Genomic DNA, 18,449 nt, shown 5'->3' with positions numbered 1-18,449 from the left:
TTGCTGGAGTGACAGTCCTTGGCCAGATATAAATCTGGGTCGTTCCGGTTACGTAGACCCCACTGTCGTGGGAACGATGCTACCGCTGTTGGCTGTGATGGTTGCCGCGCTGTGGTGATGGCGGGAGGCGTCGCAGTTGAGGTCTGCGACCGGGTCTACGTAACCGGAACGACCCAGATTTATATCTGGCCAAAGACTGTCACTCCAGCAACACTCCCCAAAATGTCTTTGGGGAATTTGTATGCTGCTACAACAACAACAACCGAGCTGCGCAACACGGGCCCTCGAAGTTCCCAGTCCAATCTCGTGTGGTACGCAGACCTGAACATGCCCTAAAGCCCTGCCAGTCTAGGCAGGTGTTTCACTTGACTGATGTCACATTACGGAGTATAGTGGTCTGACATACCGTGCAGATTGTAGGGGGAACCACGAGTTGTTGGCGGCGGCGTGTGGGTAGTGGTGCGGTTGTGTTTGTTTTGTGGTCTGTCGTGGCTGTGGTATGGTCTGTGGTGTTATTATGTTGTTGTGCTGTGGTGACTGTGTGAGGCTGCTCGGGTGGACTGAGGTTAGTCGTGGAGGCTGCTCCGTTTGAGCAACAGGGGACCACGTACGTCATGGTCCACTGTCGATGTGTCCGTAGTCCCGAGCAGACGCTGAGGTGACTCCACCCCTCGCAGGCATTACACTTGACTGAGGTGGAGTTGTGGTGTAATCGTCTCCGGCATACACAGCAGGTGTAGGTTTCTGGCCCTGGGTTTGACTCGATGCCAGCCCTGAGTAGAAGAATACGTAGCGAATGTAGCCCTATGGATGAACAACTTCTGAGATACTTCGCCGACCTAAACGAGGTTAGATCGCCGAAACAACAGCCCTCGGCCGGGTAAAACCCGAGTCATTCCGGTACGTAGAATCGGCTGTCGTGGGAACGTATAGACCCATTTCTTTAATACCGGTTGTCTTAAAACAGTTAATTTAATGGTAAAGGCCAGATTGGTCCCTTTCTTAGCTAAAAAGGGCGTGCTTCCGAACAGATGCTTTGCTTATCGCAAAGGGAGGTCTGCCTCCATGTGTTTTAACGAAATCTTACAAAATATTCATGTGTACAAGGATAGAGATCAAAAAGTTGTGGCAGTTGTAGTAGACATTAGTAATGCGTACAATAGTGTGCCGACGCTGGCTTTGTCTTATATTCTTAATGATTTTAAAGTTGAAAGCAAGTATGTGAACTGGATTAGGTCCTTCTTACAAGAAAGGGTAGCTGCCTCTTTCCACTTCTATTTAATGTTTATACCAGATCCCTACATTTATGTGAGGATAATTGGACTGATGTATACCAATTTGCAGATGATTTTCTTATTTTGATACACGATTGGGATTTTAAGAGACTAGTAGTCAAGCTTGAGCAGAACCTTGTTATTAATTTACAAAAAACCAAAGTTATAGTTTTCCAAAAACTGAAAAAAAGAGATCAATTTGAAGGTCAATAATCAGGCAATTGAGTAAGTTAAACAAATTAAGTTTATAGGTCGCACTCTTACGGCGTCCTTGTGTGTTAAAGCACATTATAATAAGCTGTTAGAGAATGCATCTAATAATGTAAAGTTAATCAAATCGACTACCTCAGTTAAAGCTGGGGTAATGCCGAATATTGCCGTGAATCTGTTCAAACCAACCAAAATTGAGGTGGCTAGAACCACGGTTCATGATATATCCTAAGTCTGTGGAGCAAAAAATTAGAGCTTTTCAGAACAATACCCTGAGAAGGTGTTTGGATTTAACACCCTCCACCCCGACTCACAATATATATGTACTAGCTAATGAGTTTGAACCTAGAGAAAGGGAAAAATTTCTAACTTGTCGTGAATTGATAAAAGTTAAATTTGTAAATCCGGAAGTTTTTAATTGTATTAAAGGTAATAAAAAGAATAATTCCAGCTACTCGATAATCTACCATCAATTTAAGGAGATTTTCAATAATATTTGCACGTATACAAAGTTTTATAAAAGTGAGCATTTGAGAGTTAGGAGACGGGTGCTTGAGGGTAATAAAGCGAACTTCCCTAAAGAGCAGTATCAAGTGGAGTATAGAAGGCTTGTACATAGGTACACGGAAAGAGTTTACAATTTTTGCCACTGATGCGTCGGGTGGGGAAGACTCCATCGGTTGCGCAGTTTATAATGTGACACATAAGCAGACATTTATTTTCAGTATTAATTTTAAGACCTCATCTGTTTTTAGTGAGTTGTTGGCTATTATCAAAGCAGTTGACATAGCGGTTGAGGACAACATTAAAAAAATTGTCATTTTTACTGATAGTTTGTCTTCGTGTAGCTTGTTGTAAAAATGTGAATCCGACAACTACATTATAGAATACATTCCACTATCAATAACAGTGGCTTAAAATGTGAAATAGTATGGACCCCAGGGCATGTTGGGATTGATATGATTTGATTTAATTTTTTTTTTTTTATGCTAATTGCACATTTGGAAATAGGCATTTTTCTGCCTTTTTTGTTTTGTTTGGAGATATTTTATAATTGGCGTGTATCTAAGCCGAAGCCCTGAAAGTCGACAACAATGGTGTAGAGAAACGCTTTAAGTTCGTCGATCACCCTGGCGTGTGGGAGTGTCCGGCCATTCAATACTCTCAACAATCAAAAAAAAAAAAAGAATTTTCCTTTCTGTTTTGCTAAAGAAGGCGGGCTAGACACCTTTGGCAGAGATATGTCGTGGATATTTTTCACGCGTTTGGGCACAGCAACCCAAAATCGTTGTACAAATTTATAGAGTACCCCACAATTGTGTTCGTACAAAATTTGCTCTAAATAATGTTTATATAGTTGAAATCAGCGTAAAAAGTACTATCGGTCTACGTTTTTAGGGTAGTTACCTAGTTGGGCTTTCAATCCCCAAAATTTTTTGTTAATAACTTTTGATCGAGTGAAAAAAGTTAATTTCCGCTTTCGGGTTCTTGTTCTTGGGGACCAGACGCATCAAATGGTACCCTCTGTCCAAAATTTGGACCAATTTTGGGGGTTGAAAGCCCACCTAGATAATTACGGATTCAGAACGAATGGATAAGGCTTGAGCCAAGAGCTTCGGTGAGCAAATCCAATTTTTGGCAATGTTAGTTACGCGGTTTTGCAGAACGGTGATACGCGGTTTTGGACTTTAAACGACGATATGTACGTATATTTTGTGCCGGTAAACCGTACGACGGGTAACCCAAATCAGAGTGGGAAGTCGGTTGTAATTGTTTTCTTACCGTCAACGCGCTACCCAATTTACTTCCAGCCGTACATAAATTGTTTAACGCATTTAAATAAGTTATCCAGGCAATAGAGCAGTCATTCAATGCCGTCTTTGTAGAAATTGATGCGGAGCTAGTAGAAATCGAAGAACCTGTACTGCTTAATGAATCTATTTGCACACCTGCAGTTATGGGCGCAACTGCGGCGCTTTCTAATTTATTTTCCATCTTGATATTTTGTTTGTAAACAAGAGGTATGGGTATAATTATACTAAAAATGCAAAACTATCGATAGTATCTATACATATATTTTTCGCTAGTATCGCTTATAATTAGGTACTATCGATAGTCCGACAGACATATCATTTAAGCGTGCTACAGACAGGCAATAGGGCATGAATCACGTATGACGACAATCGTCTAAACGATATCGTGTCGAGATTGTGTTGCTTCACGAAAACCAAAAATTTTTTGATCGCTTGTGTTGCATCGTCAACTGGATTCCAGTTTTGCTTCACGTAACAGTAATATTACATTTACATTGAGCCCAAATGCGTCATTTGGGCGAGAAACCTCAAATGCGAGGCCAAATCACGCATTTCTCCATACAAATTCACATTTCCAGAATGACGCATTTCGACGCATTTACACAAAATCACGAAACAAATGCGTTCCAATTGCCGTACTATTTTATTGAACGCACTCAGAAACAAAAGTTCCACAAAAGCTTTGGTTTGTCTTTGACATTTGGAATTTTTCAAACACAAAACAAACACAACGAAATAAATAAATCTTTGAAATTTGTGTGTAAAAATTGTTAATTTATACAAGAGCTTTACACATTTTTAGTTTAATCAAAGAATAATTGCCTTTTTGTGTCCAAAAAGCGTTAACAATATAATAAATGTAGTGTTTGTTTACATACATTTTGTTTTTGTCTTCCCTTTTCATTTGATGAGAAGTCAAAGCAAATGCGGATCAAGCAGTGTAAACACCTTCAAATGACTGATTTCAAATCACGCATTTTGGTCCAATGTAAATGTAATATAATAGTAATACGTAACAGCAACACAAATGCATAAATCAGTGTTTTTACGAGGTCGTTTTGTCAGTATCGTTTGAACGAGTATCGTTTCAAAGTTTCGTGATCCCCAGATCGGAGCAATCGGTTTCAACTCGTTTCGCTACACACTAGAGGATCGGTTGCCGATTTTCATTCAATGTTGTTTGTCGGCAAGTAAACATGTTTGCAAAGAGAACAATACTTTTAAATTATACATTACCAAAGATCGTAAATCTATAAGAAGAGACAACTCGCTGAAGTGTGGCGAGTGAGTCTGGAAGGTTTGCAAGAGGCATTCGCGTCCGTTTTGACATCAAGTTTCGTAAATGAATTCGCCGCACATTAGATTTCGCGGCGACAAAGAACGTTTAAGAAAGAGCGACCGATGATAGAATGAAAGAAATGAAATAGCAAACAAGATGGCCGCGACGCTTTTTGTTTATTTGCCGTGGTCATTTAACATGCGCGTGTGCGTAGATTTTCTTTATTTTGTAATTCTAAACAAATGTAAGCAAATTAAATGCATTCGCTATGCAAGAGCTTTACAAACTTCCTCTTTAATATGAAAGTTGTAAAGTTGTTATTTATGAATGAATATACCTTTTAATTAACAAATACAATTGGGCAATTCACAAGGTGTCGTATTTGTCGTGTTTGTCGTGAAGTCATGATATTTCATGACAGTTGTAAAAATGTTGTTATTGTTTTGTGAAGAAAAATAACACATGACGATACAACTCTGCAACCTATGTTTATTCGGTGTTATGTGAGGTTAAGTGCTGAGATATAATAAATAATCGTAACAGGTGTTCACAACCGTCGTGTTTTAACACAACTTTTGTTAGGAAAATATAACTTCACAACACCTTGTGAATTGCCCAAATATATGTAATAATAAAGTGAACATTTCAAATCAATAAATAATTTACACCAATTTGTATAAATGTACTCATGCGATTTCCGTCCTAACAAATCTACATGCATTCATGCAAATAGACGTATGTATGTATGTCCATATACGCATATGCGACTAAAATACAACAATAACAAATTCATTCATAAACGCATGCGCATATCTTCAAGGTCAGACTCATTCATTCATAATTCAATGACCATACATCTCCCTGCAAACTCATCGCCCACAAGCGCAACTTGTGCCAGAGGGCCACAAATATTCTAAAATGTAAAATTGAAGAAATCACAGACAGTCAAATGAAAAGTTGCAACTCCGCAGTAAAATCTGAGGACGTTTGCAAAAAATAATTTATCTCGAGTTTAGCCACTTTTTATCTAAACTTCTAAATCGCCGTGCTCCTTCTAACTTTTAAATTATCAATTAGTGGTTTAAGATTTTATTTTAATAAAAAACACATGGCCCATAATATTTTGATGTAAACTCAAAACTTCTAAAATCACATACATAAATGGTTTTACAACAATTGTAATTTGGCAACATGGTTGCCTTCACCAGCTTCGGTCATCATTTTTAAAATTTTTGTAAACCGATCGCTTACGATTTGTTTACAGATGACTCTAAATACTTCGAGCAACATGTATAGAATTCTAAAAATTTAATCATACATTGAAAAGCTCTGAAGCATGTATAAGTGAGTGTATACATACAGACCTATTCTGCTTTGGTAACACAAATATTTTTTACTATCATGAAAAGCTTCAAACACAAAATCGTACATTAACCTATTCGGCGTTGGTAATATTTTTTTTTTACCGGAAAATACATCTCTCTTTTTTTAACCCTTTTCGCATTCTGCGCACCCTTGTAGCCGGTAAAATTTGTTTCCATCTCAAAAGCAGGTAACAAAATATTGCCCCATGATATATACAACAACAGAATTTCTACAAAACTTCATAGCTAAAATGCTGAATAAATTAAAACGTTACCAAGGTTCCTATAATTTCGGTTACAAGAAGTGGTGACAATGTTTGGTAACAAAATTTGCTGGTTACAAAATTTTCGATAAAAAGCAGAATTGAGCTTCAGGATGTTCATGTTAGGTGCAGCCTACTGTAAGCGTACATATATATGTACGTATGTATGCGCGTAAATATGTCACGCGTATTTCGTCGCGGAGGACATGGGAAAGACGGAGACAATTTATGTTCCACATTTACGCGTTTGTTTCGGCGGAGGATGTGAGAAAGACGGAGACAACTTATGTTTCAAATTTACGCGTTTTTTTCCGTGAATATGAACAAAAAATTGGTAAATATTTATTCTTGCCCGATGAAAACAAAACGTATGGGAATTCATATACAAATGCATAGATTTTATAGTAGACTAATGCAATTTGTATATAATTAACATTAGCTTTGTTAATATGCGGCCACAAACACACTTTATCCACCAAATGGCTCGAAACATAACTTTTTCCACACTTCTTCAAATGTGTTTCCTGATGAAAACAAAATATAAGTACACACATATATAAATGCACAGATTTCTTATTGAACTAATGCATTTTTATATAAAAGTACACTGATTTTCTTTAAAATAATGATCACTTTTATCCACAGACGCCAACAATCGGTACTTGTTGACAAACACTTTGCGATTACAAACTTATTTTATTATTGATATGGACACTTTCACATACAAGCACCTTCGTCTTTTAGATATGCACTGAATATTCTATATTTAACACTTTAATTTATATATTTTCTAGATTAAATAACATTTCTCCAACCACTTGTGCAAAATAACCACAGAAATTCACATTTGCCGCTTTTCTTCTGTTTTGATTGTCTTTTCCGTATTCGAGGCGAAAATAAAAAATCCGCCGCGGACAGAGTTAAAACGGAGACGAATTCCTATTGCAAACGTTTCAGAAACGGTCAAAACCGGCGCGGCACATTTTCAAAGTAACGAGCTGTCCCTTCTTATAGATTTACCTTCTTTTGACATTGCTATTCAATTATATATTAATTTCTTTTAAACCACGCGCGGCATTTTTTTTTAATTTTACATTTGCGAAACGGAGTTGCGATAGGTTGTTCATTCAACTTTGTTCGCAAAATAGGCATTTCGCCAAATACTCCACTTTGCGACATTTTATGAATCGGACTAATAAGGGACAACTCGTTATAATTGCAGCGAGTGTGAGTAACAGGACGTGCCTTTTCTTTTGCCCTCGTTTGTTGTTTGATTGGATTAAAGGAGAAGGCACGCGCCTGTTACTCACGGCGCGTTTACATTAGACAATGCTGCCCAGACAATTAATAATTGTCTCCGTGTCGTATGCGCCCTGACAATAGTTATGACAATTCATTTTGAACAAAATGTCGGACGTGAACGGTGTATTATAATACGCATTTCGCGCCAGCTATTTAATCTAAAAACTAAATAATTATATAGAATAGACAAAGTTACATACACACCAGCGTCTCTTGTGTTATTTTAGTACTTTTGTTATGAATTTTTCTTCTTTCTCGGACAGCCCGTCAAATTTATTGTCTGCATACGTCACATCATTGTCTGATTTACTGCCTTGAAAATAATCACTGCAGTGATTGAGAATAGTGGAAAAGTATGCATGTATAAGTGAAAAAGTGTGCATGTATTGGTATTGTCATGACATTACTTTCCAGTGTTAAAACCTAAGTCACTTAGGCTATCTGAACGCTTTTCGTCCAATCATAGTTGCGTTATCGTCTCGCCCTGAAATTTTGAGCCGATTTCAAAGGAGATCTGCACAATTGTCGTTATCGGCTAGTTATCGGCAAATCGTAGAAGATGCAAAAACGGATAAGTACGGCAATGTCGTTTGCTAATCGTTGCGCACGCATTGTTTGTTTACATTTTATGGGGGAAAATTAGTGAAAAAGTGAATATTTGCATAAAAACTAGTATTTTTTGCATAAAATCTGTGAAAATTATTAAAAAGTGGATAATTGCAATAAAATTCAATAAGTGTGAGAGTTTTAACTTTCAAATATGACGAAATTGTAAATAGTCTCTGCGTACGTGCACAAAAACATTTCAGGAAAAGAAAAGAAGAAACATTAAGGAAAAATTATTTCTAGACTTATTGCAGCACAGTTTATAATTTTAAAATTGCAGGTTTTGTAAAAATTTTGTGAAAACATCAACCAAGATAACAGAAATTACTTGCGTTACGCGAATTTTCAGACGCCAAATTAATTGAGACCGAGTGTCCGAAAGTTTAGTCGTCATGTAATCGTTGCATCATGATTGTGACGATGAAGCAACTATGAGTGGACGTACAACGTGCAGAAAGCCTAAATGTTTCCTTTTTGGTGTAAAATTTAAGGTGTATGCAAGTTATACCATAATTGTTATTTTCGTCAAATATTTACTAAATATTTATGAAACTTTACCTTACCAGTAATTTCTGCGTACTATACAACTGTACATGTGAAAATAAACATCAAAATGACTTCTCCAAATGACCGATACAAGATCGGAGATTTATTAGGCGTTTTTTTATTAGCTTTTTGCGAAAAGTTGCTTTGCCATACTTACAACTTAACAAGAATTTTAGCAAATATAGTTGATTTCGGTTAAATAAATCACTTGTTTTTTAATTTTTTTTTATTTTGGAAATAAATCTAATTTGTTGAAAGTGAAGTAAACTGTCAACCAAGAAACTGAAATTAACATTGTTTAAGCTTATATATTTAAATCGCCTTCAGTCTTTCACGACTTGTATACTTTTTGAGACTTGGGGACAGTTTTTCGAAATATGCCCACTACATTTGCACCTAAAACATTTTGTTGCCTTACAGTTTTTCCTTAAATGCTCCGCTGAGCCGCAGTTGAAGCAATGGTTAACACTCGACAGCGTGGTTGTTGTTGTCAGTTCTATACATCCATTTGCTTATTTGCTTTATTGTACAGTTTCAGGCAGGCTCTTCCTAAGCTATGTATTTGTCAATTTTATTGTGTGCTTCTACCGCTTAGACTTTGTTGCATTTTAAATGTTTCCTATTAAAAAATCGTGGTACAAAGCTCAATAACAATATTAAAAATAAAATGTTAATAAGCCATAAGTTTAGGAAGAGCCTGCCTGAAACTATACAATAAAGCCATGAACCAATTAGAAAAGATCTGACCGGTTGAGAAGCAGCCATTTGTAATAGCAGTTGAGAAAAAAGTATGCGACGTTCTTAATTTTAAAGCTTGCTATTTCTGTTTTGCTTCTTTCTTTATGTGTATTTTGTCGGTGGTTTATTTCGGTGAGTTCTAAGCAATTTTCAATAAACTTTTTGTGCAAATGTAATTAAAATGAAGTGCGGGGTGATTGGTTGCAAAAACACGTACAAAAATTATAAATTGGTTAGCGCAAACAATTGCTTCATATTCTTTGTTTGCTTTTCAAAGAAAATAACATGGCGCCGAAATTACAAACGTCAGCCAGAAAATTACTTTTTTCTTTTGCGTCATCTTGTCAGATCTTGTGTAGCTGGATCATGAAATAAAGCAAATAAACAAATGGATGTATAGAATTGACAACAACAACCACGCTGTCGAGTTTAAATAGCGGCAAATCAGCTGCACTTGATAGTAGTTGGTTGAATAAGGAAAATGAATTAGCAACAAGAGTTTACGGGGTGTGCATAGCTCAGTGGTTAACGTTAATTCGAAGCTTAATGTTGCTGTCCGTATGAAGTGGCTCTATATTTCATCGTTCTTACCGAATGTCACGAATGTTATGCGTACTCGGGCATAGACCCTTCTTTGCTACAGTCTAGTGAAGAAAAATGCATCAACTGATTCGCTCAAACGTATATTTGTGTTTGAAATTTGATCTTGAATTTATTTATCAACAAAGATTTACATTAGTACAATAAGAATTGTGTTCCTTTTTAGGACAACAAAAATTGGTATGTATGAAGAGGACATAGAATATATTAGAGATTACACAAGATATACATTTTACAGCAAAAATAAAAAATAAATAAGTAAAAATGTAAATAATAAATAATTCTTAATTCTACTTATTAAAGAAGTATGTATATATGAAAGTTTTATGATTGCTTTTATTTAATTTGCCTCTTAGTGCAGTCGGAATGGAATTCCAACTTCTACTAATATTTATAAAAAACAATCTAGTCGATGTTGCAAAATTGAAATTGGGTACAATAAGATCTCTGGTGTGCTCAGATTTTGGGAATATCCGCTTGTCATAAAGATAAGAAGGCGACTTGGTAGTGATAAGCCGGTAAAGAAATATACAGATCCTGGCCGTTTGGTAATCATGTATTTCACATCCCAGCAAACTCGTCCTCCACTTCGAGATGTGGTCAAATTTTCTAAATCCGTAAACGTACTGAGTGACATGATTGGACAGTACAGATAACTAACGTCGAAACGTCAACTGCTTTGCATACGTACAAAGTATAATGTTCCATAACGCCGAACTACAAAATATTGACAGCTTATAATTTTCCAAAACGCATCCGAAAAGTTATCGAAACGATTCGCTAGACCAATCAGCATATCAGAAACAAAGTGGATGCTTCGTTTGTTATTTGTTACCATTGGTGTTTTAAAAATGAAAAATTCAGAAAAATTGTTCATTGACTATTTAAAATGCACAATGTAAATGGTTTCAATGTATGCATATACAATCAGTTCGAATACCGCAGTATAAAAGCTTCCAAACATTGTGTTGATACGTTTTGGAAGTCAGCCAGATTCTAATTTATTGTAAACCAGCTCAGAATAGGTCAATAATGGTATTATCAATTGAAGTGAAAACCTACACCTAGTAGTAATGGGCGTAAATACTGCACTTTGGCGTAGAATTTTTAGAGTACCATCAACTTTACTAACCATTTATAACCAATAACTAAATGGGGTATGACATTAGATTCTTCTTTGCAATTGGTAATACATATGTATAACTAACAAGAGTTCAGGAGAAGATTATTATCCTTAGACCTTTGCTCAAGCCAGGTCACAATTAAGTTGGCTTACTCATACATCAATATTTCCAAAGTTATTAGATAGACACATCTGAATATCATCCGCATTGGTATGAATATTTGCAAAATTACATGTGAGAAAAATATCGTTTATGAACAAACTGAATAAAAGAGGACCAAGGACTGAACCTTGAGGAACCGCCGAGGAAATCGACTCAAGTTTAGAGATATTTGTACCGATTCGTACACACTTGGATATGTCAGATAAGTAGCTCCCCATAAGCTTCAAGGAATCCTTTCCAAATCCGAAATACTCTTAAGCTTAATACACAATATGACGTGATTAATAGAGTCAAATGCTTTTGAGAAGTCACGTAGGCAAAGTAGTGTTTATAGATTTTTGTCAAATGACAATCGTATGTCATCAACAATTTCTGGCATTGCGTTTGAGCAGCTATGTTCTTTCCTAAATCCGGATTATAAAGGGGAAATTAGGCTGTGTTTATGAACATGCCAACAAAGCTTTCAAAATCTTTGAAAGTGAAGGTAAAATACCAATAGGCCACTGGACTTACAGATGCAATCTTCCACTCATTCGGAAAACAAGAGGTCGTAATGCTATGGTTGATAATGTGCCTAAGAGTGCCATTAACGTAAGGTAGGGCAATCTTAATGAACTTTATTGGGATACCGTCCTCTCCTGTCGCTTCTGACTTGATACCTAGCGCGCACCTTATTGCGTCGTATTCACTAACTGCTACAAATACAAATGCTGTGCCTATATATCTGGAACTCGTCATGAGCAAAAGAGAGGTAGGAGTAGCAACTGACATTTAATTTACATCCAGCTCCAGATTATGCCACAAAACATACTGCCATACCTAAACAAAAGCGTTGGGCGGAGCGGTTTCTGACGCCTAGCTTTGACAGCCAGACAACGCTGACGCTTTTGTTTAGGTATGACAGTTAGGGAGTAGGGGCAGGATCCAGTTTCGAAGCGAAGTATTTCAGCTTTTCCTTTGTGATAATCTTAGTGCAATTATTGCGTGCACTCTTAAAGGCTTCTCAGTTAGATTGGGAGGGATATCTTTTCCAAAAAAGATGTAATCTATTTTTCTTTTTAATAGCTGACTCTGACTAAAGATTGGTCAGAGAAAATAAAATAATCGAGGAAACTAGGGTTGGCAGAACTCTCTCACCGAGCGGGTATCGTATTATTGACAATAGAGAGTCCAACACCTGCTACAGCCTCAATGAAACCAAGTGACTCACGGTAAAGAAAGTTTACATTTAAGTCCCCACAAATAACAATATTAAGGGCATTCTTCGAACCTTATAAATGCATTAAAATTGTATAAACTAATTGCGTAAACTTTATAAATTAACTGTCAAAATTTGGATAGAAACTCGTTTACACATTTCTGATAAATTTGTTCAGCGATTTCACTGAATACACTTGATAAACTGAAGCCAATGCAACTCTGTCGCACCACTACATGCGTTTTCTTGGGCAATAATCGGGGTCTGAATAAAAATTTTGCATGCAAATACAACAACAACGATATGATTCTGATAGAGATCTGGTTCAATTTATGTTCCGTTCTGTTTGTTTTATTTCACTGATAATTTGGACGCATAGTTTGGTAGCACTGATAAATTAATTTATATAAACACAGACATTCTGCCATTGCTTATTTTAACTTGCTTTAAATAAATCGCCTTTATGGTAAAAATTTAATCAAATGGACATTATATTGTTTAAATATATTTTTTTCCCATTTAGGGCCGTTTGCACCATGTCTAGTTAATTCTAACTCCCAGTTAAACATCTTTATCGACGTTATCGACACCCATCATATAACATGTGATCGATAAAGCAGTTAACGTGCTCAACTGAAGGATGTACCTCCAGTTAGCGTTAACTAGACATGGTGCAAACGGCCCTTAGTGAGTTCAATTCGGAAATTTCTTTATCCACGTGCTAAAAGTATAAAATTAATAATGCTGAGCTCGATAAGGTCCATTCTTTTGCAACCGAGCTACAAAAAACACTCGCTTAAATGACGAAATAGCTGACAGGTAATAAGGTCAATTGACTTTATTTTCCACCCTCTTCCCCTCTCCTACCGTGCTGTATCGCAGGTAGATCTATTTTTATTAAAAAGCATATAATTTGTGTTTCCAAAGTGTGTGAAAGCCAATCAATTAACTATCATGATCTCGGTTTCGATATATTTTGGCACAGAGGCTTGTTGAATGTGACATCTTGTAAATAGTGGCGTCGGTCTCCTTCTTCTTCTTTTTTGGCGCTGTAACCGCCTAAGCGATTTTTGCCGAGATCAGCAAAGCACGCCAGTGAAGCCAAGTCCTTCACCACCTGATCTTTTCATCGCAGGGAGGGCCTCCCTCTTCCTCTGCTACCACCAACGGGTTCCGAGTTAAATACTTTCAGAGCTGGAGCGTCGGTGTCCATACGAACGACATGACCAAGCCAGCGGAGCCGCTGTATTTTAATTCGCTGAACTATGTCCATAACGTTGTAAAGCTCATACAGCTCATCGTTCCATCATCTGCGGTAGTCGCCGTCACCAACGCCTAAAGGCCCGTAAATCTTCCTAGTAAATCTTTCTATTAAACACTCCAAGAGCCGCCTCATCGGATGTTGTCATTGTCCATACTTCTGCGCCATATACCAGCACGGGCATGATAAGTGACTTATAGAGCGTGGTTTTCGTACGTCGAGAGAGGACTTTACTCCTGAATTGCCTACTCAGTCCAAAGTAGCACTTACAGGTCTATTCTGCGCTGGTAATAAAAAGTTTGTAACCGGTAAATAAAGTTCCTGTCAATTTTTAAACCCTTTTCGCATTCTGTGTACTCTTGTAGCCGGTAAATTTTGTTACCATTTCGTAAGCTGGTGACAAAGTATTGCCCCGTGAAATATGCAATGCCAGAATTTGCACAATTCTTCATAGCTGAATCGCTGAATATTTTTACTGCATTACCAACGTTCCTAGAATCGCGGTGACAAGAACTGGTAACATTTTTTGGTAATAAAATTTTCCGGTTACAAAATCTCCGGTAACGTGCAGAATAGACCTGTTATTGGCAAGAGTGATTCTGCGTTGGATTTCAATGCTGACATTATTATTGGTGTTCCCAAGTAAACGAAATTCTTTACTTTCTCGAAATTTTAACTGTCAACAGTGACGTGGGTGCCAAGGCGCGAATGTGCTGACTGTTTGTTTGATGACAGGAGATACTTCGTCTTGTCCTCGTTTACCACCAGACCCATTCGCTTTGCTTCCCTATCCAACTTGGAAAAGGCAGAACAGACTTCGCGGTTTTTGTTACCGATGATGTCGATGTCACCGGCATAAGCCAGCAATTGCACGCTCTTGTAGTAAATTGTCCCTGAGCGATTCAGTTCTACAGCTATTATTATCTTCTCCAGCATCAGATTAAAGAAGTCACATGAAAGGGAGTCGCCCTGTCTGAAACCCCGTTTTGTGGCGAACGGCTCGGAGAGGTCTTTTCCAATTCTGACGGAGCTGGTGGTATTGCTCAACGTCATTTTACACAGCCGTATGAGTTTTGAGGGGATGCCAAATTCAGACATAGCGGCGTATAGGCAACTCCTTTTAGTGCTGTCAAAAGCGGCTTTAAAGTCGACAAATAGGTGGTGAGGGTCGATCCTTTTTTCGCGGGTCTTTTCCAGGATTTGGCGTATTGTGAATACCTGGTCTATGGTGGATTCGCCAGGTCTAAAACCACACTGATAAGGCCCAATTAGTTCATTGAAGGTGGGCTTCAGTCTTTCACACAATGCGCCCGATAAGACCTTGTAACCTATGCTTAGAAGGCTGATCCCGCGGTAGTTGGCGCGAATGGCGGGGTCACCTTTCTTGTGGATTGGGCAGAGCACACTTAAATTCCAGTCGTCGGGTATGCGTTCATCTGACCATATTCCGCATAAGAGTTGATGCATGCACCTTATCAACTCCTCGCCGCCGTACTTGAATAGCTCAGCTGGTAGGCTGTCAGCTCCTGCGGCTTTGTTGTTTTTCAGCCTCGTCATAATCAGGCGGTGGAACGTCGACTCCGTCATCATTTACTACGGGCTGGGGTTCCCGTCGGTCTCCTTAGCTGCTTTTAAATGATGTCGTCACAAGTTGCTGGCGGAGACATGAATACAGTGTTAGAAAATTCCTTTTCTATAATTGTTTCCTTATAGAAAGGTTGGTTTCTTTTTCACCTCAGACATTCCGAGTTCGTTGAAAATATGCTAATTCAATACACAGACTTCCTTCAGTTTTCCTCCGCGATTTTTGGACATGGACTGTTTCTTCAATTTAATAGTGTTCGCTTTATTTTTGTGGAAACGAAACATGTTTTGCAAGTTATGGATCATTTCTACACTCTTTCTTCAAATATTTCTCGTATTCCAGCTGCGTTTCTCGTTTGGGTTTTCGCATCGTGTTTTACTATATTCATAGTTCTAAATTTTTAATTAAATGAATTGGTTGTAGTTCATGATTGTGTGTGGATTAATAGCAGCACACTGAGGATTTGGCAATAACCTTTTTCATCTATTAAAAACCAACACTTACGGGGCAATGCTTATTGTAAGAACAACATTTTTTTCTACGAATCGAAATAATTGAAGCATTGTTGTCGCTATTGCCATTTGAATGAGAAAATAGCGACAATGACTTTATTTATAAATTTTTGTTGACTTCATTTCGCTTTTGAAAAGGTAATAATGTCAATTGACTTTATTTCGCACCATGGTGGGAAATTGACTTTGTTTCCGTTGATCTTGTTACCTGCCACCGACGAAATACACGCAAAGCAACAACACAAACTCGGCTATTTATCCGAGTTCAGCCAGGTCGGTTAAAAAATACGCGACCTGAAGAGTAGTGTTGTTAAGTGAAAAAAATGCCCTATTGTGAATTGTTAATGGGAAAGTGGAGAGGAAAATTTTTGTTTTCGTATATACATGATTTATATTTCAAATAAGTATATATATTAAGCAAATACCTCGCATAATTACTAATTTCTATTGTTTATTGAGTGTAAATCCCGTTGAACCAATCACATGGGTCTTGTGAGCTACCAGCAGGGTTGCTTAAGTAGCTAAAAGGAAACTTTACCCGAGTTGAGCGTTCTTTTGTCACTCGCTTACAAAAAATGCAGCTGGAATATGTGCTTGATAAAGTTATCGTTTTAGTTTAGATGAATACCACTATTGACATACCTAACAACAAGAGACGGCAAAATTTCTAAATACGGTGTGAGACGAGTTGACTTAGGTGGGTTATACACGCAAGAAACCAAAGCATTAGTAGTTACAACTCAACGAAAATGTATTCAATGCCATCTCCACTTGAGATCTAATCTTGGTGTCAATGTAGCTCTTACAATAGACCGCCACACCACCAACTCTCTTCCCTGTCCCTGTCATTTCGGACAATATTGTAATTTTTTAGGCTATAGCATACATCGCTCACATCATTTAAAAACCAGGTTTCAGAGACACACACAAAATCTACGGAAGAGCTTTCAAAGACATGCCTAATAAAGTCAATTTTAACACTATTAAGGCTACGTGAATTAAAGTGCACGTTGTTAAACCCTTTCTGCCTACCACATAAAATATTCGACATGGCCAGACTGTTTCCATCATTCATAACATTACCACGGTGTAGCGAAACAAAGGTGGCGCCGTCAGAGGTACCGCTACTTTGGTTTTGCCGATTTTGACAGTTGTGGTAACTCGTAAATAAACTTTTGTTTACAAATCAGTGGCATAGAGAAATTTGATTTATTAGTGAAAAAATCGTGTTAATTTGCTATTTGTTAGTGATTTTTCAATTGAAGAGTGTGTAACTTGTGCGACATGGCTCCAATTCGCGCTGTTGTGCTTCCATGAAGTGTGTCATCGTGCCCCATCTCATTATGCGTAGATGCAAGTGTAGCGCTGCGACGAATCGATGCAAATTGTGTATATAGGGCCCGGTAAAGCCGTCCCGAAATTTTTTTTTATTATTATATTGATAGAATTTTATCACAATCATATCGCTTCTGCCTCCTTTAGCAAGTTAACTAATCAATCCCACTCAGATACTGGCGCAGTTTGTGGCACCAGCCTTAATTGCAAAGCAAAGCAGTGCACTAAAACGTTTGCTGCAGCAGCCATAATTGCAAAGCATGGAGTGCACTAAAACATTCACTATTCTCCAATAGATTAGATGAAAAATGCAATATTTTTGCATTGATCAAAATTACAACACGTTTTTCGCTGTAAAGGAACTGTTTTGACAGTTTCAACTCGTTCTACTTTTGTCTCTATTCTTTGTTTACTACACGCAATTGTGGACGGCGCAATTTTGTATTCTATCATTCTTGTAACATTACTAGGAGACATAAGCAACACAGAGAATATTAAACAAAAGCCACATTATAATAAGTTTAAAGATAATATTGAGAGCTGAAGCCAAGAAGACCATGAAATTAAATTAGGTAAATTAGCTGACAGGTAATAAGGTCAATTGACTTTATTTCCCACCCTCTTCCCCTCTCCTACCGTGCTGTATCGCAGGTAGATCTATTTTTATTAAAAAGCATATAATTTGTGTTTCCAAAGTGTGTGAAAGCCAATCAATTAACTATCATGATCTCGGTTCCGATATATTTTGGCACAGAGGCTTGTTGAATGTGACATCTTGTAAATAGTGGCGTCGGTCTCCTTCTTCTTATTTTTTGGCGCTGTAACCGCCTAAGCGATTTTTGCCGAGTTCAGCGAAGCACCCCAGTGAAGCCAAGTCCTTCTCCACCTGATCTTTTCATCGCAGGGAGGGCCTCCCTCTTCCTCTGCTACCACCAGAGCTGGGTAAATGCAATTACATTACAATTACAATTACATTCCTCAGTAATTGTAATTAGGATTCAATTCCTTTAGTTCACAGCAAAGGAATCGATTACTTTTTCAATTCCTTGAAGTAATTTCAAGTGGAATTGTTTTTTCTTTAATTCCATTACAAGGAATTTCATATTGTAATTGGAATAAATTACGTGCTAGTAATGTAATTTCTTTTATTTCAATTCCTTTGAAAGGAATTGAAAATGTAATTTTTTTTCCAAATTCCTTTGAAAGGAATTGAAAATGTAATTGATTTTTTTTCCAATTCCATTCCTCAAAGTAATTTAAAAAGTAATCGAAAAAT

General features: G+C 37.4%; 1 protein-coding gene across 4 annotated transcripts in view; it reads right to left on the bottom strand.

The window, feature by feature from the left end:
* LOC108381117 (uncharacterized) overlaps positions 1-3,573 on the bottom strand; it is a 312,228-nt gene extending 308,655 nt beyond the window's left edge. For 3 of the 4 annotated variants that reach the window (XM_017637535.1, XM_017637543.1, XM_017637527.1), the window contains exon 1: positions 3,267-3,573. In XM_017637535.1, coding sequence (XP_017493024.1) covers positions 3,267-3,479 — 213 coding nt within the window. In that variant the 5' untranslated portion in view covers positions 3,480-3,573. The remainder of the gene's footprint in view (positions 1-3,266) is intronic. The other variant, XM_017637552.1, reaches the window with a different exon arrangement.
* Between the last annotated feature and the right edge of the window lie 14,876 nt (positions 3,574-18,449).

The sequence above is a fragment of the Rhagoletis zephyria genome, unplaced genomic scaffold (genome assembly GCF_001687245.7).
Source record: "Rhagoletis zephyria isolate East Lansing unplaced genomic scaffold, Rhagoletis_zephyria_1.1 Rzeph_scaffold_00132, whole genome shotgun sequence".
In the NCBI taxonomy this organism is placed as follows: Eukaryota; Metazoa; Arthropoda; class Insecta; order Diptera; family Tephritidae; genus Rhagoletis; species Rhagoletis zephyria.
This window is presented reverse-complemented; position numbering and strand designations above follow the sequence as displayed.